Source organism: Aspergillus ruber (assembly GCF_000600275.1).
Source record: "Aspergillus ruber CBS 135680 unplaced genomic scaffold scaffold00014, whole genome shotgun sequence".
Lineage (NCBI taxonomy): Eukaryota > Fungi > Ascomycota > Eurotiomycetes > Eurotiales > Aspergillaceae > Aspergillus > Aspergillus ruber.
Genome location: NW_024467310.1, coordinates 136250 through 156295, shown reverse-complemented (window position 1 = coordinate 156295; position 20046 = coordinate 136250). Strand labels below are relative to the sequence as shown.

The window sequence follows — 20046 nt, the reverse complement described above, 5'->3', positions numbered from 1 at the left end:
TAACCAGGTTAATCATGACCGCAAAGAAAGAAATAGACCTATAACGACGTAGCAGACAATCTGCTACATCCATCTAAAACCTGCAACACCCCCTTTAAACTCGTGAGACTGATCACTCCCAGAATCCATATCCACATCCATATCCGTATCGGCCCCCATGGGCCTTGAACTCGGACTGCGATCATCATCGCTTCCCATTGACACACCTGGCGAGTTCAAATTATGAGAATATTGTTGTAGGAATACATTAGTCGTCTGCATCGGACCAGCCGATTGTTGGGTCGTGTGCGAGGGCGCAGATGGTGGAGTAGGTTTAAAAAATCTGTGTAGTGTTTGTTGCCGAGGGTCAATCGTTTCCGGCGTTGGTAGCGGTTCTGAATCGAGACTCTCGTTCTCGTCTTCTGTGCTTGTATTTACAATGGCGGACTCCTGTCGCTGCTGGGCCGAGTAGAGCCATCGGAGGGTGTTTTCTGATCACGTTAGCTTTTTAGTCATAAAGACTGCGGAGTACTGCCCGTGAACTACTCACCGTATACTATCTTCTCTTCTGGGCGGTCATCCCTAAAACGTTTTCGTGTCCGGCTGTTCATATGCGGTGCATCATCCATTGTCACCGACGGTCCTGCGACGACCGGCGTCATATCAGGAGTTGGGAATGCAGAAAATGACGCTTTGCGCTTGAGGGATATGGTTCGAAGCATCGTAATTGTTTGCGAGTAATCGTTGGGCAGTCGGATGGTACAGTGGAAGCTATCGCTTCGTCCCAATTCGTCTTATAGGTCCCAATGGAGGATTTTGATGTATGTACGGGTGAAATGTGGTCTATTCAAAAATCCAACGCTCACTGGCAATATAAGTTAAGATTCGGACAGGAGTGAGTAAGGCTGGCAAAAGTGGTGGTGGTTGGTCGCGTCTGACAAGGCGGATCGCGTCACGTCACGGGTATGCGCTAACCCGTATTGGTTTCATTGGAAAATGGCCGTCAACTTCTGAGATCAGATATGGTGTAATTCAACGGGAGAGATAGTACAAATTAGGTCTATAGATAATACTTTATACCTCTCAATGATGCTAAGCTAAGGCATCGTGAAACATACTCGACTTTCACGTCGCGACGCGGTCACGCGATGCTTTGGAGCAGAGTATAGATATGTGCCTGTGTGTACTCCGTGCTTTGTACGGACTATCGAGTGTTCCATGTTATATTCTGCAGATCCTGCTGCTCTGAAGATACCACCGCCAGTTTGATGTCCTGTCATCAATATAGGAAGTCTAGGTTCGATCAGTGGGCGGCTGGAATACTCCCGATCATGCCTCATCATGTACCCATAAGGAATCGAGACCAAACTATATATTTACCATACCAAAGCATGCAATTCTGGATCCATACTCTAACTCTATTCCGATCATGCTAGCCTGATCGGCATGCCGAGGCCAGTTCGGCATCCCGATAAACTCCACTATGACGAAACCCCGCTCTCCCCGCTCTTGACAGCACTCTCAACCATCCATTTCAACCGTCCTGTCCATCACCTACCTCATACGACATCTTAAGGACCCAAAATGGCGCCCAGAAAAGCTTCTCACGCGGGCTCGTGGTACTCAGACAGCCAACGTCATCTGACTCGTCAGTTGGATCAATGGTTGGGTCAGGTTCCTGATGAGATCCAGGGTATAGGACGTTTGCCTGTGCCTGGTGCTCGTGTTGTTATTGCTCCGTGAGTTCTCACTTATTGTTGATGACTTGATGCTGATTGTTAGACATGCGGGATATGCATATTCAGGTCCTTGTGCTGCTTATGCGTACAAAGCGTTGGACTTGTCGAAGGCGTAAGTAACCTGACATCGTCCGAACACCTGGCTAATAAGATAGGAAACGCATATTTGTCCTTGGACCATCGCACCACCACTACCTCTCGACTCTGGCTCTCCCACAGCTAACATCCTATTACACCCCGTTATCCAATGACCCCCTCCCGCTGGACACCGAACTCATCACCAAGCTCCTGGCAACCAAAGCCATCAGGCCCGACGGTACCACTGTCAACTTCACAACCATGACACGGTCGATCGACGAAGACGAGCACAGCATCGAGCTCCATCTCCCCTACATCCATCGTCTCCTCCAACTCCAGCATCCCAACACCCCAACCTCGCAATACCCTCCTCTCGTCCCGATCATGGTTGGAGCGACCTCTGCCGCGACAGAACACGCGTTTGGAACCCTCCTGGCGCCATATCTGGCTGACCCGTCGAATGCCTTCGTCATCAGCTCGGACTTTTGTCACTGGGGTCTTCGTTTCCAATACACGTACTACGTGCCACAGGCACCGAAGCCAGGACCCCGTCTTCCACTTTCCAGCGACTCCCTCCCGCAACCTGGAGCCGACCCCGCGCACATCGAAGACAAACTGGAAATGGTCTCAGTGGGCCAGATGCTACAACGCCGAGACAGGATTCAGAAAAACGAGCCCGCTATCCACGAGAGTATCTCTGCGTTTGACACGGCGACCATGGCGGCTATCACTACTGGAGCTACAGGGACATTCTTGGATACGATCCAGTCAACGGGGAATACTGTTTGTGGGCGACATCCGATTGGGGTTATTATGGCTGGGATTGAGGAGTTGACGCACGAGGGCGAGCGGGGAAAGTTTCATTTTGTGAGGTACGAGCGTAGTTCAGACGCGGTTGAAGTGTCGGATAGTTCTGTGAGTTATGTGTCTGCGTTTGCCGTGCTGTAGCTGCCTCCGGACAGACTCAGCTGCGATATGGAATACAATGCGTGCTCTTCTATTTCTCTTACAGCATACCACTACAAATCCAATCACCTAACCAAATCCACTCCGACATCGAAAACCATAAGACCACTCGGCACCGTCCCAACGGGCGATCCCGGATCCACAATCTAAGCTTAATCCCGAGGTCTCCGAATCAGTCTATTATCTTATCTTGATCTAGCCCAGCACCATGAACCAAATCCCTGTTGGTTTCACCGACTTTACTCCTGGTGCGTAGAGAGCCGGTGTATATGTATATAAATACTCGCCGATGGCGTTTGACCAGTTTACTTTTGTTTTGAGATGAGGTGATTGATCGCGCTTACCTGCGGAGTACAAGCACAAGCACCAGTCCAGGACACCACCCCTCTTCTGCAAGAACGAGTATAGGGTAATAAATGAATTGAGCCGGATACAAAAGTGCAGTGCGCGATTATTCCGATCAATTATATGCATTCCCTGTGATTATTTATACTGCTTATTGTTGCTACATTCTTACTGCAGCGCATTGCGTTGTCGCATTCATTCTTATTGATCGGACGGAAGACGGACGGAGTATATACACGAGTATACTATACGAAAATCGAAGGCAGTACCGAGCAAAATGACGATAAAGCAAGGTGTTTTCTCATGGGAAGATGTCATCGCGCAGCGATACCTAAGTATGTTCTTCCCCTCCCCTTCATTCAATCTATACTCAAGTACTGTGTACTAACAAGCGCAGACAACCACCCCAAACACCAACTTCAACCACACCCTCACCACGATCACGAGATCCAACACGCGCACAACAATGAATACAACCTAAGCCAAACAAACTACTACCCCTTCCAACCACACTCCCCGCTCCTCGCAAAACTCTCCCCCGAACTCCGCCTGTTGATATGGGAGTACGTCCTCGGTGGGAAATGCATACATATTGTTCAGTGGGCGAATCGGCGGATGGGGTACGTCGTCTGCACTGATTCTGATGGGAATGGGAATAAGAATACGCATAAGGTTAAGGGGAAGATGTGCGATGTTTGCCAGACGGGGTTACCGTCGCGGCGGGCATGCGCGAAACGAGGGACGGATACGGGGGTGAGGGGGCTGTTGGGGGTTATGCTTGTTTGTAGGCAGATGTACGCCCGCCTCCCATATCCACTGATCTATGGATACATACTAATGCGCAAACAGATACACAGAAGCAGGACACATCCTCTACACAAACAACGCCTTTACAATCCCCTCGACCTGGTCCCTTCCTTATCTCCTCTCCTCACCCTCCTCCCCGTCAAACCCATTGTCCAACATCCGCACCCTGACCCTCCACTACGCCTTTCCTGGCCACTGGCTCCCCAGCAAAGACCCCGTGAAACAAATATACTTCACCTCCGGCCGCGTGCAGTGGACACAAACCTGCGCTACTGTATGCTCACTCACAAATCTTGAAAGATTCACGTTGGTGCTGGATGGTGGATGGTTCGCGGAGAGTGCATCGAGGATACCAGTATTTCTGGAGCCGTTGCGGGATGTTGTTATTAAGAGCAGGAATCGGGGGTCGAGGAGAATAGCGGATACGGAAGAGGAAGATAGGGATGGGGAAGGGGGGTATTGGGAAGTTATACTCCCCAAACAACCATATTATGTGAACGAGGTGAGGAGGTTGAATGCTGAGGTTAAGGAGAGGGGGTTGGGGTGTGTTTTTAGGGTTTGATGTCCTTTTTTTTTTTTTTCCTACCCTTATTTTTCAGTGTACATAGTTCACACATTCTTATTTATGCAACAAGATAAACACGCTAATGTTCACGCCTGTTTATGCAATATGCACTAACCAAAACCAGCAAAAGAACGCTCTCAAAATAACCCCCTCCGCCCCGCGGGGAGCGCGCATCACAATTAAACGCAACCCGCTAGTCTCGGTTCAGGGTCTGGTCGAGGAACGACACAACTACCATATAGAGTGTAGTGCAGGACTATTCTGAAACATGCAGTAGTAGCACCAAGACGGGACGTTGATGATTGTTGTCAAAAGAGGCAGTTGGATTGCTATGCTATGCCGCCGATATGAAAAAAAAAAAAAGAAAAAAAAAATGCAGATTTTGTTTCACGAGCCCTCCCGTTATCATCATAGTACGTAGTAAGGAAAGAAATTAGATCTTCAATCACGCCTTCGACCCATGGTCCCTTGACCCATATCCAATTAAAATTTATAGTAAATCGCTTGACGCCTGGTCATACACAAGGAAAAGAAAAGGAGATAAAAGAAGGCTGTCAACTTGGACATGCAGAGACAAAAAAGAAAAAGGAAATATCCAAAGATGGTATAGTGTGACAGGAATAAAAGAAAGTCGGCAGTCAGCCGTAGATGTCACAATGACAAAATCGTAGTAACAGTGCGTACACTGCATCTCATCTCGAACGATCCCGGGCCTGTGGCCCTTCGACGAGAAAAGCGAGGAGCATGGTGCTCCAATCCTAAATCGGAGTACCGATCGATAATTCGTGCTGATGTATCCAGGGACCAACGTCCTGACTCGTAGAGCAGCGCGTAGCTGGAGACAGGGGTTTCATTGTCCAAGTGAAACATGGTCAGACATGGTCAGCCGAATGCCTTCGTATCGGTCGGGGTGTGTCAAGTATTCAGGTACGATTCGGTCGGCGATAGAGGAATGCGACCGGCGAATCCTGACACTCTTTAAGACGAGTAGATTGAGGGAAATAAAACCGGTATGTCGGGTTTACCGTCCTCCTGTCTGCCACTCTGCGGCGGCTTCCTGGTGAGACGAACGGACCTTTTGTTCGTCGGGGACCTGGTTGAGAGGAAAGAGATTGTTGATTTCAGCTGCAAGGCCAGAGGCCATGTAGGCGCGGAGCTCGCGCTCTTCCCGTTCATCCTCCTTGATCAATCGCTTCTGGTCGGTCTTGCCCAATTCCCCTCGACGCTTGTTCCGGATCTCGTGGATTACCCACAGGAGGACCTCTTCGGGAGCGCGGTTGCGGGGAGAACCGTGTTTGCTTGGGCTTCGAACATATCGTCGAGTGACATCGGTCGCGCCTTCGATTGAGAAGGCGACGCAGTAAGCGATCTTGCGACCCCATCCTATGCAAGTTAGCGGCTGTTTCTAATCGTAGTGCATGGACCAAGCTTACCCTCAGTGTAGAGACGTGGTTGATCCCATGCCTCTTCGCAGGCGTCGACATGAATCCATCGTCTCTGGTGCTCCGAATAGACCTCTGTCCAGACGTAGTCCTCCGAGTTCCAGACCCAACGCACACGACCACCGATCGCCCGGCAGAACATGCTGAAGCAGTTGGCCCATTCACCAACACGACCACGACGGGTTTGCAGAAGTTGCCAGACGTCCGAGTAGCGAGGGAATCGTTCAAAAGCGCCGCAGGTGCTTTCAGAGCATCGGTAGAGTTCGACTCGGGTGGCGCCACGGGCGGTCTCATCGGGAGACGGGGGAGTCATGCCTCCGGCGATTGTAGGCATGAAGCATCGAGGACAGGAAGGGTTGTTGACGAATTGAAAGAACGAGCGCTTGAACCATCTGTGACGTCGTTAGTGTTGAGTGCAGAGACGGAGAAACAAAGGGAGCATACCTTAGGAGAGATCTGATGACGCAATCTTGGTAGCCCCATTCAGGCTTTCCCCCTACACTGGCGGCTTGAGCCTGCATGATCTGGCTTTCCTCTTCTGCCTCCGAGTATAACCTGTCGAGTGGAATCAAGGCCAGGGCCTCATCCAGGAGGCCAGGGTTTTCGTATTTGGTCGGCGTAACAGACAGGACATGGAGCAGGTTTCGGAACTTCAGCGAAGACGGATCTTGCGGCGGTGCAGGAACGATCGGAAGACCTCTGATTGCTGGAGACGGCGATGCTCTGTGAGGTTGTTGATGTTGTTGCGGTTGAGGAGAGACGGGGTACTGGTGATGAGCGATCGGGGGCGGCGGCGGCGGTGCCCGCGAAGGGGGTGGTGGAGGATAAGCAGCGGGAGAAGCAGACAGAGCTGGCGAAGGAGAGTGAGAACGAGATTGCTGCGACTGCTCTTGGAGCCGGTTGAATCGCTTGTTGCGCATGAGTTGTTCGAACTGGTTGGTGAGTTCGCCGGCATCGATGTTGTTGCTGGACGGCATCGGGTGGCCGTGAGGATGGAAGCCGTCTGCCATGGTGGTGATTGTGGTGGTGAAAGGAGGGGAGGGGAGAAGGTCACACCGACGGCAGCTGGCTTGGATGGTTTAGTACTCCAGGATGGTGGATGGATGGAACAATGGATGAGTCGAGTTATCGAGGATCGAGTGGTTTTCTTTCGCCTGAAGAAATTCAATGAGATGGATAACAAACTATCCTCTCTTGCCAGTCCACACAAAACGACAATTGTTGAATGATCGAAGACGATGAAGGATGGCGATGGACAACGGGTGGTTGTAGGAGAGAGAGAGGTAAAGAGGGTGAAAGAGGAACGAGGGAGAGCGAGAGCAGATTTGGGTTTAGCGCAGGATTAGGTGGTAGGCTAGTGTTGGCAGTCGGTCGCGCACAGCCTTGCCACTGTGAGTACAGGTATAGTTGTGAGTATTGTAAGGTACAGAACTCTGTAGAGTAACTAGAGTATACACAGAGACCACACCGAGAGAAAGAAGTCGAATAGACAGAATAAAGAACAAATACAGAGAGAGTACAGTCAGTCACCATAGAGAGAATCCTATAGAGAAAACTCCTTCATCCACGCCAGCAGTGAAAAAGCGTCGTCAGCCGCCCAGCCCTGCCCCAATCAGCGCGCCGCAAGCCGCGTGTTGTGCCGCTCCCGAAACAGTAGTGCCAAGAGATCGTCGTGTACATACAATACAACTATACACAACAGTACTCTCTGTGCTCCAGAGCAGAGTTTCCTTATCAGCAAGTATCTGTACAGCTTCATTTTCTCAAGAGTGAATTATTATGATTATCCCGTCCGTCTACATACATAGAGTCCTCCAACTTGTACGTACTCCGTACACGAATCGTAGATCCGGTCACCACGCGGCAGACTGATCGGACTACGAGTACGCAAGCTCCCAACATTCACTAGCTTGCCAGATGTATTGCAGAATCTCCGTCCTGTCCATGCACTAGGCACACAAACAGACCCTTAACAGTGCACTATTACGCGGCGCGATCAACGACATGTCATCCTCTGACAACCGCAAGGGTCAAGTCGCTGTGGTGTACTCTTATGAACACTATTGCTACACTGCCTCTTCTACTGTACAGAGTAAAGCGGCTGAATCCGTAGCCTTATGAACCCCCGTCGTAACCACGGAACCGAGCTGACGAATCACCACCTGTTCTTATTAAAGACGCGTTGTCGGAATAATGAACATCAACGGTTACTTAGTCTCCTAAGTATCTCCTATAACCTACGGGGTAGAAGGACAATAATCCATGGTTCTTGTTCAATATTATCTGATCCTCATCTCTATATACACTTGACTCGTACATCTGGACTGGACCCTGAACGAAAACAAGACGGGACAAGTCATGTGGCCTACGCTGATCATCATACAGAAAGTCAAGTCATGTCTTACTTTTTGAGCAGTGATCACTTACGGTGTCAGTCCTGAGTCACGTACTCGTCTTCTAGAATCCAACCTCGATACAGCCCATTCTAGCTCTACTCTGCTCCGTAGACAACCATACATCATACATACCTGCCATCACCCTTCCCCATACCTCCATCGTCTCCGTACAAGTACATGTACGATGTAGAATAACACGGAACGGAACAACAGCCCTTCCGTCTGCTGTGAGTGGCGGAGACGCGCAAGCTTGTCCTCTTGGCAAGATCTGGACCCACTGACAAGAGACAAAAGGGTCCAACTGGCAAGGGGGCTTGGCTTTTGCTGTTTTGGGGATGCTATTTATAGCGTGTACAGGGTGCAGTACTTGTACAGGCGATTACCTGTGAGAGTATAGAGTAGTACAGGTACAGGGTAACGGCATGTCGAGAGAGAAATCTAAGTTGATAGAGATACTCCACTCACTACTTGTATAACAAAAATTGTAAGAATGATAACTGATCCTCCGAGGAAATATTCTATGCATGGTTGAATGATCTTCAAAGTGTGACGGGCCGGTCGCCAATCATTGGTTTTGAGTTCTTGGCCATTGAACAGACACCCTTCCTGGTTAGTACGGGGTACATACGATTAGCCTTCTCAAAAACAAGATAAAAAAGTCGGAATATTGATTCATCATCCAAAAAGCAAAATAAAGTAGACTTTTATAGGGCCGTTCTAGAATATCGGCTGCTTGTCATCATGATTCATAATTGCGACATTGAGCCAAGTGATGGACCCTGGGATCGACCCTTTTCTTTCTTGACGCTCTGTGCTACTTTGTACTGTATGTTATATGTTGCAGAAGATGTGAGATGTACAAGTACATGGAAGAGGTTTCAAACAAGCACACGCCAAGCTTTCCCACAACCACGCACAGCCCAAACTCCAAACCAAATCAAACCCTTCTATTCAAGACCATACCCCCTACACCCACGGCGCGGAGCAGCTTCGGACTCGGACAAAATGCCGAGTCCGAGTCCGCGCGACCGGCCTCTGTACAGCGGCAGAATCCGCTACATTTACCCAAACAGGACTAGACGGTGGACGGGACAGTGGATTTGGGTAGGGTCAGCTGACTTATTATGAAGGGGTGTGATTCGTCATCGTTGGGTAGACTGTTGGGCGTTATAGGATTTTTCGTATACGAGTATGGATAGAGCATAGTCAATACCGGCATAGAACAGGGCGTTAATAATCCTTATTTGAGCTTGGCTATCATTGGCCTGCATTTCAGATGCTGACAAGTATGTACTTGTATCACTCATGGAGCCCAGTGTCCAGAGTACGTATGTACCTTGCTACTTGTACAGAACAGCCCTACGCTTTGATCTTCTGCACTCGTATATCTACCTGCGTATCTGCATGCAAGATACGAACATCCATCAACCTCCCAATCTGCCTACGAGGCTTGCGCGTACTCATCTGACTAGTGGAACGCCATCGGCTTGTACACTTTTCCGCCACGTACCTGTAAACCATGCAGGCTGCCAATTGTATTCGTGAACTCGTGGCCTACTGATTGAATCGTCGCTTGATGCCGCCAAACACATAAAAGACCCGCACGCTATCAATGCAAAAAAAGAAAGAGAGAGAGGGGGAAAAAAAATTCATCTTCATCCGCTATCGAGATAACTCGGCCACGAATGACTGTCCCCAGAACGCACTGCGGAAAGTTAGCATGCGTCATGTGTCAAGATCAGCGCAATGGCCACGTACCTGGTGTATTTCGAGATGTATTTGTAGAGCTTCTCAAATTGTTGAGCCTTTTGCTCCTCGCCCATGGAGACGGCTTGGTGGTACGCACGGGCGAGTTCCTCTGTATTCCACGGGTTCACGACGATGCTGCCGTTTAGGCTCTGTGCGGCCCCGGCAAACTCAGAGAGAATCAACACGCCCTTGCGCCGCTGCTGCGTGGCAATATACTCGAAAGACACCAGATTCATGCCGTCCCGAGTGGAGGAGACGACGCAAGCATCAGAGACCGCGTACAACGCAACCAGCTCATCAAAGCTCACCGACTTGTGCATAAAGTGAATCGGCATGTAGTCCACCGTGCCTTTCAGGTTAGCATGACGCACTTGGATGGAGCGCCGAAGACTTACCAAATTTGCCATTGATTCTTCCCACTAGCTCATTGACCACTGCCCTCAGGTTCTGATACTCTTCCACGTCTTGGCGACTTGGGACGGCAACTTGCACTAATACCACCTTGCCAACCCATTCTGGATGACTGGAAAGGAACACCTCCAACGCGTGCAACTTCTGCGGAATACCTTTGATATAGTCGAGACGATCAACGCTGACCATCAACTTGGTGCCACGGAACTTGCTCTCCAGACTTGCGATGCGGTTCTGGATCTTGGGGCTTTTCAGGCCTTCTGCGAACTTGTCCGGATCAATGCCAATAGGGAAAGCTCCCACGGAAACATTCCTATTTTCGTATTTGACGCTGCTGGGAGTAGTGATCAATCCCCTGAAGGTGGTTAGCTCTGCAGTTCTGCAGATAGATCTATGGCTAAAGGACTTACAGCAAGTGAGCGCAACTGCCCAGGAAATGGCGAGCATAGTCATACGTATGGAAACCGATCAAATCGCAGTGCAACACACCCTGCAGCAACTCCCTTCGTACTGGTAGGATCCGGTAGATCTCATTACTAGGGAACGGCGTGTGTAGGAAGAACCCGATTCGAATGTCCTTTTTGCCAAGTGTCTGGAGCTCTTCGCGGAGCATCTGCGGCAGAAGCATCAAGTGATAATCGTGAACCCAGACCAGGTCACCGTCTTTCGCCTCATTGGCAATCGTCTGAGCAAAGAAGCGGTTGGCCTCACGGTAGGCATCCCAGGCACCTTCGTCGAAAACGATTTCACCGGGGTGATAGTGTAGTAGCGGCCAGAGAATCGAGTCTACACGGGTCAGCGATAACCATGACTAACAGAGGGGTAGGACATACTCGAGAAGCCGTTGTAGTGGCGATCCGCTAACTTGTCATCCATAAACACTGGAGTCGCGTTGAACTCCTCCTTCAGTTTCTGCGTCACGGTTTTGATCTCGTCCTCGGGAACCTCCAGACCAGGCCAGCCATACCACTGGAAGGTCGCTGTCTTGGACAGTCCACTGAGACCGGTCACGAGACCACCAGACGACATGGAAAAGTCATAATTACCCGACTCAGAGCGTCGAATGGTGATCGGGAGACGATTGGAAACGAGCAGCAAACGAGAATCGCCCAATGAGTCGCCGTTGTTCGACATGGCGATGTTGTCTTATGTGAGTGGTTTTAGTGGGGTCGGGAAAAGGAAGAAAGCTTTGACAGAAGCTAAATGGCGGAATATATATAGCAGTGAATGAATTGAAGCTGACAGCCGTAGTTAATTAGTTGTGCACTTAGTATAGTATAATAGCGACTGGGAAAGAAAAAAGCGCAAGAGGAAACCGCGACGCTGGTTTTTTGCTGGTGATGTTTTGAAGTCTTCGTTCCCACCAGTTCACTAACGAACACCACCCTACTGCTTATCCTTATTATTCTCTTCTATTATTGTCAGCCCAACGTTATTCCTAGTTAATACTATTCTTCAGCTTATTATTCCGGTAATTACTCGTCTGGATATTGTTCCTCCCCTTCTCACACGTGCCACCCCGCTTGGTTCCTGTTTCTGGCCGCTTCTACGCCACGGACTCCCAATATCCTGCTTGATGCCGAGCCGGTCGAACTGTCCAGAAGCTGCCTTCTGAGGGGGAAAGGGATCCGAAATAATCCTGGCGAACCGTGAGAATCGCATGGAACGAGGCCATAGCCCTCCACGTATAGTAGTCGGGTGTCCGGTCATCTGCCGGGTTGGAATATATCGCGCTTTCCCCTCTCTTCGCCAAAATAGTGACAGAACGAAACGAAACAACAATAGCCCATTTGGTCTAGAAGCATCAGAATCCTTGCGATCTTACTCTGGCATTCCCGAACAGCCCGGAATGTTCCTGTGGTTTACTGCTTTTCCAGGGTTGACGATCCAATCATCAACGTCACCACCTGCCCTCTGTTTATCCAAGCCGCCGTGCGGGCATCTGACGGTATTTGGTTCTCTCGGCCTGGTTTCTATTGCGGGGGACTGGCTGCCGAATTTATAACCCTCGCTTTCCATTATTATCTTCGACAAGTTTCTTCAATCGTCTCAAGCCTAGTCCTATCGTCATTTTCACCCCTCAATCCTAGGATTTTTGCCGCCATCTAGATCGTACGTGGAGACAGTGTCATGACAGTCTTCATCGCTTCACTGTATGTCTGTATTCTCCTTGTGCGCTAGTTGAGTGCTAACATATCTAGTTTCCTTCCGTATACAATCGACTTTCAAGCGACCGAGCTGAGAAATGCTCGTCGCCAGTCATCCACCAGTTCTTCCTCGCTCGATGGTCAAATCGTAGGACGGTTGGCGGACGCTCGTCGAAGACGGTTCTCGAAAGCAACTACTGCGACTTTGACGCCCGGAGCGACTACAGACTATGAGAAAATCTTCAAGCCGTATGTGTCTCAATCCGCGGGTGAAATCCCCAGCGCGGACGATCCCAACGGTCCGGGTCTCAGTGAGCCCCGTCCGGTTTCTTGGGGCCAAAGCCGTAAGTTCAACCAACCACGGCCCGCAGTCGCTTCGTATCCTGCACCAACGATCGCCAGCAGCCAAGATCCAGTGGTCAAACAAGGCCTCCCACAGTTTCTCGATGGAGCAACATATGATACCCCGTTGGAAGGAGGCAATGGAAGCCCGCGCGCACTCTTGTCAGATGCTGACTGGGTTGTTAAGGCGGCAGAACAAGGCAACGGGAGCCTTCGAAACGCTGTTAATGCCGCCGAAGAAGCGGGTTTGTTAGCGGACAAGATGTGGGTTGGTACGCTCGGGATGCCAACCGACCCCCTCAAGGACGAAACGCGCGCCAGTATTTCCGAGACCCTCGAAGATGAGTTTGAGTCGCTTACGGTGTTTGTCGACGATCGGGAGTTTGTCGGGCACTACTCGCACTTTTGCCGCGCGGTCCTATGGCCAGCTTTCCATTACCAGATGCAGGAGAGCCCGCGACACACAGAGTACGATGACTATTCTTGGAAGCAGTACGTGAAAGTTAATGAAGCGTTTGCAAAAACCATTGTTGCCCACTGGAGACCTAGTGATAGTATCTGGATACATGACTATCACCTCCTGCTTCTACCATCGATCCTCAGAAAGAAGCTGCCGCGTGCCGAGATTGGTTTCTTCATGCACGCTGCGTTTCCATCTTCCGAAGTGTTTCGGTGTCTCAATGCACGAAAGGCCTTGCTCGATGGCCTTCTTGGAGCAGATCTCGTGGGCTTTCAAACGGAAGAGTATTGCCACCATTTCTTGCAGTCGTGCAGTCGCCTTCTCAGCTTGGAGGTGATGGTGGACGGTGTACAACTCCCGAACCGGTTCATCAGAGTTAATAACTTCCCCTGTGGTGTCGACCTCAAGGCCCTGGACGAGTTGCGACAGACCTCTGAGGTTCAGGATTGGATCACCAACATCCAGACCAGGTACAGTGGCAGGCACTTGGTTGTCGCGAGAGATAGGCTTGATGCGCCTGGCGGTATCAAGCAGAAGCTTATGGCTTATGAGCTCTTTCTGAAACGGTATCCTAAATGGAGAGAAAATGTAAGTTCTTGCAGCTCTGTATACAGTGGAAACCTAGCTGATTTATCTAGGTTATCCTTATTCAAATCGCATCCGCCTCTGAATTGCCTGAACTTGGGGCACAAGTTTCGAATATCGCCATGAGGATCAATTCTACCTACTCTTCGCTGACGCATCAACCCCTCGTGCTCCTGAGACAGGATATCAGTTATTCACAATTCCTAGCCCTCATGAATGTGGCCGAAGTCTTTATCGTGTCGAGTCTGAGGGAAGGTATGAATCTCACGAGTCACGACTATCTTTACTGCCAGGACGGCAAGTTGGCACCGCAGCGCCATGGCTCGCTCATTCTCAGCGAGTTTGCGGGAAGCGCCTCCATTTTCAACGGACACGAGCTTTTGGTCAACCCCTGGGACTATCGAGAGGTTGCGGATACAATCAACAAGGCTCTGGAAATGAGCCCGGAGCAGAAGCAGCGTAACTGGGAGTTTTTGCTCGACCGGATGGCACCACACACGGCACTATCATGGGCGAGCTCATTGCAAGAGTGTTTAACCAAGTCTCACAAAGCGCAAGTCTCTCGCGAGCCACAGCATGTCTCGTCCCTGTCTGTCAACACCCTCAAGAAGTCATATGGAAAATCCAGCGTGCGGTTAATATTCCTTGAGGATGGGGGGACCTTTGCGCAGGCGAATTCGAGGTCCAACAAAGAGCCAGCTGCCTTACTAGGACATCTAGTCGACGACCCGAGGAACCTGGTATATGTGACGAGCAACAAGAGTCCAGAGCAACTCGAGCCACTCATCCATATGCTACCCAGTCGAGTGGGATACATCGCTGAAAACGGATGCTTCGTACGAGAGATTGGCTCCAATCACTGGGAGACGCTGGTCGACATGGAAAAGATTAAAGACTGGCGAAACGGCGTTCGCAAGGTTATGGACTACTTCCAGGAGCGCACCGACGGAAGCCAAATAGAAGAGCGCCGCTGTCTTCTAGCCTTTCGATACAATGACGCCCATGATCCCATAATCGCCGCAAACCAAGCCTCCGAACTCGCAGACCAAATCAACGGCTCCCGCGGCAGCGAAGCCATCCACGTCGTCCTTACAGAAGGCGCCGTAACCGTGGAACCACTGGACATTACCAAAGCCGTAGCGGCTGAATCCATCCTACGCAGACTACCCAAGGCCCCAGACTTTCTGTTCGTCGCGGGTGGTTCGCGCGGCGATGAGGCACTGTTCCGGTACGCCAACCGTCTGCGTGCGGATGAAAAGATTCCAAACGTGACTACGTTGACGGTGGGATACCATGCTACGGAGGCTAAGGCGGTGTTGCCGGGGAATATGGGAATAGCGGATATTGTGAATATGCTTTCTTCACCGAAGGTGGATGGGTTTGAGGTTGTTGATGGGGTATTGCATGGGTGTACTGAGGTGGTTGTTTAGTGGTGGGTGTACACATTTGGGCATATGCTACTTTCTAGATTCCTTGCGCGCATGGCCTTCTGGGATATTATTATGCTACTTCAAATAAATCATTTAGGATGCTTCTGCCTTGGCATATGAATTTGAATATTCAGGCATAAATACAACCTCAATATTACTACAGCACCCTGTGTTTTACAAAATTTCTAATCCAACGGTTGGCTCACTATAGACGGTCAACAACCCTACATTCAGCAATATCCAACCACCATGCACATCCTCCCTTATCCAGGTCTCCCAGACCTAACAACCTACCTTTCCTCTACAGCGTTCGCACCCGCAGAGCAACCCCCAATACGCCCTCATCCAAAAGCCCCCCCCCCCGCACTCACTTATCGCCAAATCCATCACTGAAGGCCACGAACACATAAACCAAGACTTGTCCATGGGCATGGTCTTTGATAGACTCTTTGGTATGGGTTTTCTTTGCCAGTACTAATGAGAAATTAGAGTGCATCTATGTTAAGAAAATTGTACACAGCGGATGTGTCAGCCTGACGGATAAAGCAAACATTGGTACAAAATAGAGACCCCTGAACGCCGAATACCGAGCGCTTAACAGCAACATCAGGCGCACAAGGATACACAATGAAACTCTTGCGATCTCGTGTCAACTTCAGTATTTCTGAACCATATAGACTTCCTTTATCCGGCCTAATAACCCTAATTACAAGCGAAGATACCAGAATACATGATCAGACGTGGTTGCTTACGTGCCTGTACAAGTACTCCGTACAATCAAAAGCAAATATTGATTTCTCTGATGACCGGGCAACAGGAACAAGTCTGAGTCTCAGCCGCAGCTTGATCAACACGCATAATATAATGAACCCATGCGGGAAGGGAAAGGCCACTGATTTCGAAAACTGCCATCCTCATCTTAATCTGTCTCATCATCGAAGCTGTTTGGTATTGGCGGCGAACAATAAGCCATGGATCCACTATCAGCCCTCTCTGTGGCATCCAGCGTGATTGCGTTTGTGGATTTTGGCGGCAAACTGGTCACCCAGTTTTGTGAGATCAGGGACTCGGACCGGGGACAACCCCAGGCGGTGTCTGCTCTAGAAACATCGGCAAAAGATCTCTCTGCGGTTGCTCTTGAGGCCCAAAAAAACGTTCAGGGACTTGAGGCAAGTTATCCTCGCATGTCAGAAACCCTCGCACGGCTCAACAGCGAATGTATTGAAACAGAGAGCGAAATGAAGGCTCTTTGTGGAAAGATGACGGTGAATGTTTGCGGGAATAAGCTTAGGACTCTAGAATCGAGTACTCGAGCTTCGTTTCGAGCTCTCTTGTCTGAGAAACAGGTAGAGGAATGGCGCAAAAAACTCGACAGAATCCGTACTCAAGTCACCATGAATGTCTTGATGTGCCTTTGGTATGTATATTGATAGAAATGAAAGCCGCTACGCTAACAATACCCCAGGGATGAGGCCAAGGAGACGCGTGAACGAACAGAGGGCATTAATGGGGGGATGAAATCTTTGGTTGAACTCGTGTGCCGGATTGAAACCACAATGAATCTGTTGCAAGATGACTTGCGGGGAATATCAACTGGTGGGAATCTGGAAGGCACTACGAGACAGGCGAGGATTGCTGATGCAGTTTGGGCGTCAAGTGGGCTCATTGACCTGCCTGATCAGAATCAGTATCAAAAGGCTACCCCATCTCCCATCGCAACAGACCAGAAAACTATGTGCACAAAGATTCTGGCCAGTCTTCGGTTTGAAGGTATGACCGACCGAGGGGAAAGAATTGCACCCGCCTATCCAGATACATTCAAGTGGCTCTTCAACGATGAACAAGATGTTAGCCTAGGTAAGAACTTTAGGCAGTGGCTGCAATCAGAGAACAAGGAGATTTTCTGGATCACAGGCAAACCGGCGTCAGGCAAGAGCACATTGATGAAATTCATCTCCACCCACCAATGTCTACGTAGTGACCTCTACAAATGGGCGGGTGGGTCTCACTTTTTTCTTGCCACTTTCTACTTCTGGGGTCCCGGATCGAAAGCTCAGAGATCACGAGTTGGTCTCCTCCGGTCCCTGCTTTACCAGCTCCTTTCTCAGCAACCAGATCTTTGTCCTCTTGTTGCCCCCAGAAGACGAATCTTGTTTGACCTTGCGGGAATCGACGCAGTGTCGCCGGATTGGCAGTGGACGGAGTTGCGTGAATGCCTGCTGAGGTTTGCGTCCAACATACAGCACAAGATGCCCTTAGTTCTCTTCATCGATGGGCTCGATGAGTATGACGGAAACCATGAAGAACTGGTTGCATTTTTCAAGCAGCTACACCGGGAATACAACCCAAAGCTTTGCATCTCCAGTAGACCGTGGAATGTCTTTTCGGACGAGTTCAGATACAACCCTTCCTTGAGGATGGAAGATCTTACGAAACTCGACATCGACATTTATATTAAGGGACGTCTTGGAAGCAGTCATGGGATCCAGGAACTACGCCAATTGGAGCCAGAGAGCATCACTAGACTGATGGAGGAAATCAGAGATCGGGCCGAAGGAGTGTTTTTATGGGTTGTTCTCGTGGTCCAACAACTTCGCACCACAGCCCGGGACAGCCCTCGTCTTCCAGCAATCTGGAAAGCTTTCAACGCTCTCCCTCGTGGCCTTGAAGAATTATATGAAGCGATACAGCGCACAATCGGAGAGTCGAAGCAAGAAATGGCGTCCAAATTATATCAGCTCGTCATGGAGTGGAAGCGGACGTGGAACGGTCAAATACAGGCGACGTTGCTGTGGTGTGCCATTGACTGTACGGAGCCACTGCAGCCCATATGGTTCCCTGGACCGTCTCGCGAAAATTCAATAATACCACTCGTCAGCAGATTCCTTGCCGGGCATACGAAAGGCATATTGCAGGTTTCAGCAAAGTCCCGTCGTTCGAGATCCCCGACTGTCGACTTCCTCCACCGGACCGCCTTCGATTGGCTTCAAATGGAAAGAAACTCGGTCAAAATACGCTCTCAGGGACCACATGGATTTTACCCAATCCTGACTCTGATTGCTGTTTTGGTTGGCCATCTTCAACGTCTTGGGCCGCCAAATATGGAGACCCCAACTTATGCAGACTTTCGGAGGCAGTGCATCTTCCGAATTCTTAAATTCGCCAGGGAGGTTGAGAACACAGCCGAGAATAGAGCCAAACTGGTGACGATCCTGGACCGTATCGAGTCAAAAAGGCTTTTGCCTGTTGATCTCGAGCCGATGTTTCGTGATACATTCGTCTCCACCAGCAACCGAACAGTTCATAATGGCCTTGTAACTTTCGCTGCGGCCTGGGGTTGTCTTCCGTATGTCCAGGCAAAGTGCGACGCTAGTCCCCATATTCTGCAGGTCAAGCGTCAGTCCATATTACCATGGATCTTTTCGAAGCCCCCCACGCCGATATCCCTGCTTGAAGCTTCAGTGCTTGGAGGGGTCAATTTTGGAAAGCACAAGGATGGCTGGTTCAACGAAGCAAGGGGTTTTACTCAACTGCAGACATCACAGCGGCTGGATACCATTAGGTTCCTTCTTGACAACAATGTCAAACCGGACAATCATTTGAAAAAATCCATGAAGAAACTGACCGATGCGGCCAGCATCGAAGGCGACTATGAAGACAGATACTGGACTCTCGTGGACAAGATGTTTGAACACCGCTCCAGCATTATTGGTGTTGACGGGATGAAACACAGACTCTTGTCGGGCATTGAGGAGCCGCACCTTGGGGATGAGTTTCCAGAGTTTGAAATCAGACCGGACTCGTGGTGGGATTCAGGAATATTTAGTGTCGATAACTTGACTAGCTACCTGAGGAAGTTTTGCTGAATACATGATATCAGGCTACACATTGCTCTCGAACTTGCAGCTGCAGATTGTCCCCTTCATAACAGAATCGTCACAATCGCCTGTGAAGGAGAAGTTGAAACGCCCTAAGTGGCACCCTCACAGAGCCGTGCTGAGCAGGAACAGCTCCAGAAGCATCGTGAAAATCTTCTACGACGACACAATGATTTTTGGATGCTGTACGCAATCCGCACTTGGCTCAGTCTGGAGACGTCAAACGACCGGGTCTATACCTACTGGTTTCATCCTACCGTTCCCGCCTCGACAGAACAAGAGATTGTAAGTCGGTGGTGTCAAAGGAAAGTCCGTTCGAGTGGATGCTAACAATGTCAGCATGAACGATCTCAGCCGACTGTCCATAAGACCCCGGCCGACTACCTTCCCCCTGCGCTGGGCTACTTAAGGACACCAAAGACCCCACTGATGACGGTTCTTGGACGTCGGAGTAAATAATGGGTTATTGTCGTTGCGGTTGCAGGTAGGGATAGTGTGATGGAATCAGCGAAGCAAGATAGTAATAACTACTGTGCAAATAGATTTTGGCACAGCCAGTGGGATAGTACAATAATTTCCTTCAACAGTTGGCAGTCTCTTTGTCATTCCTTGCGACTTTCTGTCTATGCGAAGACAAGTTCTACGACATTACACACTTTTAAAAACAATAACTACAGTTAGCCAAATGGCTAGTTAACTAGTTGGTTACATAGAACTCAACTAGGTG

General features: G+C 49.9%; 9 protein-coding genes across 9 annotated transcripts; 5 read left to right on the top strand and 4 right to left on the bottom strand.

Moving 5' to 3' along the window:
• Nucleotides 1-63: 63 nt before the first annotated feature.
• Nucleotides 64-701, bottom strand: EURHEDRAFT_456798 (uncharacterized protein; the record flags this gene model as incomplete). Its single annotated transcript, XM_040784380.1, has 2 exons — nucleotides 64-470; nucleotides 530-701. The coding sequence occupies 2 exons, from the start codon at nucleotides 699-701 to the stop codon at nucleotides 64-66; spliced, it is 579 nt and encodes a 192-aa protein (XP_040638510.1).
• An 862-nt stretch (nucleotides 702-1563) lies between these two features.
• EURHEDRAFT_456520 (protein MEMO1) lies at nucleotides 1564-2744 on the top strand (the record flags this gene model as incomplete). Its single annotated transcript, XM_040784357.1, has 3 exons — nucleotides 1564-1718; nucleotides 1762-1830; nucleotides 1874-2744. 3 exons carry the CDS (start codon nucleotides 1564-1566, stop codon nucleotides 2742-2744), a joined length of 1095 nt encoding a protein of 364 aa, XP_040638509.1.
• A 640-nt stretch (nucleotides 2745-3384) lies between these two features.
• EURHEDRAFT_456862 (uncharacterized protein) lies at nucleotides 3385-4476 on the top strand (the record flags this gene model as incomplete). Its single annotated transcript, XM_040784383.1, has 3 exons — nucleotides 3385-3442; nucleotides 3505-3901; nucleotides 3957-4476. 3 exons carry the CDS (start codon nucleotides 3385-3387, stop codon nucleotides 4474-4476), a joined length of 975 nt encoding a protein of 324 aa, XP_040638508.1.
• A 1024-nt stretch (nucleotides 4477-5500) lies between these two features.
• png1 (peptide-N4-(N-acetyl-beta-glucosaminyl)asparagine amidase) lies at nucleotides 5501-6931 on the bottom strand (the record flags this gene model as incomplete). Its single annotated transcript, XM_040779007.1, has 3 exons — nucleotides 5501-5862; nucleotides 5913-6313; nucleotides 6366-6931. 3 exons carry the CDS (start codon nucleotides 6929-6931, stop codon nucleotides 5501-5503), a joined length of 1329 nt encoding a protein of 442 aa, XP_040638507.1.
• A 2512-nt stretch (nucleotides 6932-9443) lies between these two features.
• Nucleotides 9444-10022, bottom strand: EURHEDRAFT_412636 (uncharacterized protein). The gene has a single exon (XM_040781952.1). It carries the CDS (start codon nucleotides 9622-9624, stop codon nucleotides 9460-9462), a length of 165 nt encoding a protein of 54 aa, XP_040638506.1. The 5' UTR covers nucleotides 9625-10022; the 3' UTR covers nucleotides 9444-9459.
• EURHEDRAFT_377828 (glycosyltransferase family 20 protein) lies at nucleotides 9980-11611 on the bottom strand (the record flags this gene model as incomplete). The annotated part of the gene is made up of 5 exons (XM_040779006.1): nucleotides 9980-10022; nucleotides 10076-10415; nucleotides 10462-10832; nucleotides 10888-11263; nucleotides 11311-11611. The coding sequence occupies 5 exons, from the start codon at nucleotides 11609-11611 to the stop codon at nucleotides 9980-9982; spliced, it is 1431 nt and encodes a 476-aa protein (XP_040638505.1).
• Nucleotides 11612-12607: 996 nt separating this feature from the next.
• EURHEDRAFT_402929 (trehalose-6-phosphate synthase) lies at nucleotides 12608-15441 on the top strand (the record flags this gene model as incomplete). Its single annotated transcript, XM_040780178.1, has 3 exons — nucleotides 12608-12630; nucleotides 12679-14014; nucleotides 14065-15441. 3 exons carry the CDS (start codon nucleotides 12608-12610, stop codon nucleotides 15439-15441), a joined length of 2736 nt encoding a protein of 911 aa, XP_040638504.1.
• Nucleotides 15442-16543: 1102 nt separating this feature from the next.
• On the top strand, nucleotides 16544-19403 carry EURHEDRAFT_71279 (uncharacterized protein). The gene is made up of 2 exons (XM_040787631.1): nucleotides 16544-16858; nucleotides 16907-19403. Exons 1-2 carry the CDS (start codon nucleotides 16626-16628, stop codon nucleotides 19305-19307), a joined length of 2634 nt encoding a protein of 877 aa, XP_040638503.1. The 5' UTR covers nucleotides 16544-16625; the 3' UTR covers nucleotides 19308-19403.
• EURHEDRAFT_71280 (uncharacterized protein) lies at nucleotides 19404-19971 on the top strand. Its single transcript, XM_040787632.1, has 2 exons — nucleotides 19404-19604; nucleotides 19659-19971. The coding sequence occupies exons 1-2, from the start codon at nucleotides 19500-19502 to the stop codon at nucleotides 19776-19778; spliced, it is 225 nt and encodes a 74-aa protein (XP_040638502.1). The 5' UTR covers nucleotides 19404-19499; the 3' UTR covers nucleotides 19779-19971.
• The last annotated feature ends 75 nt before the right edge of the window (nucleotides 19972-20046 follow it).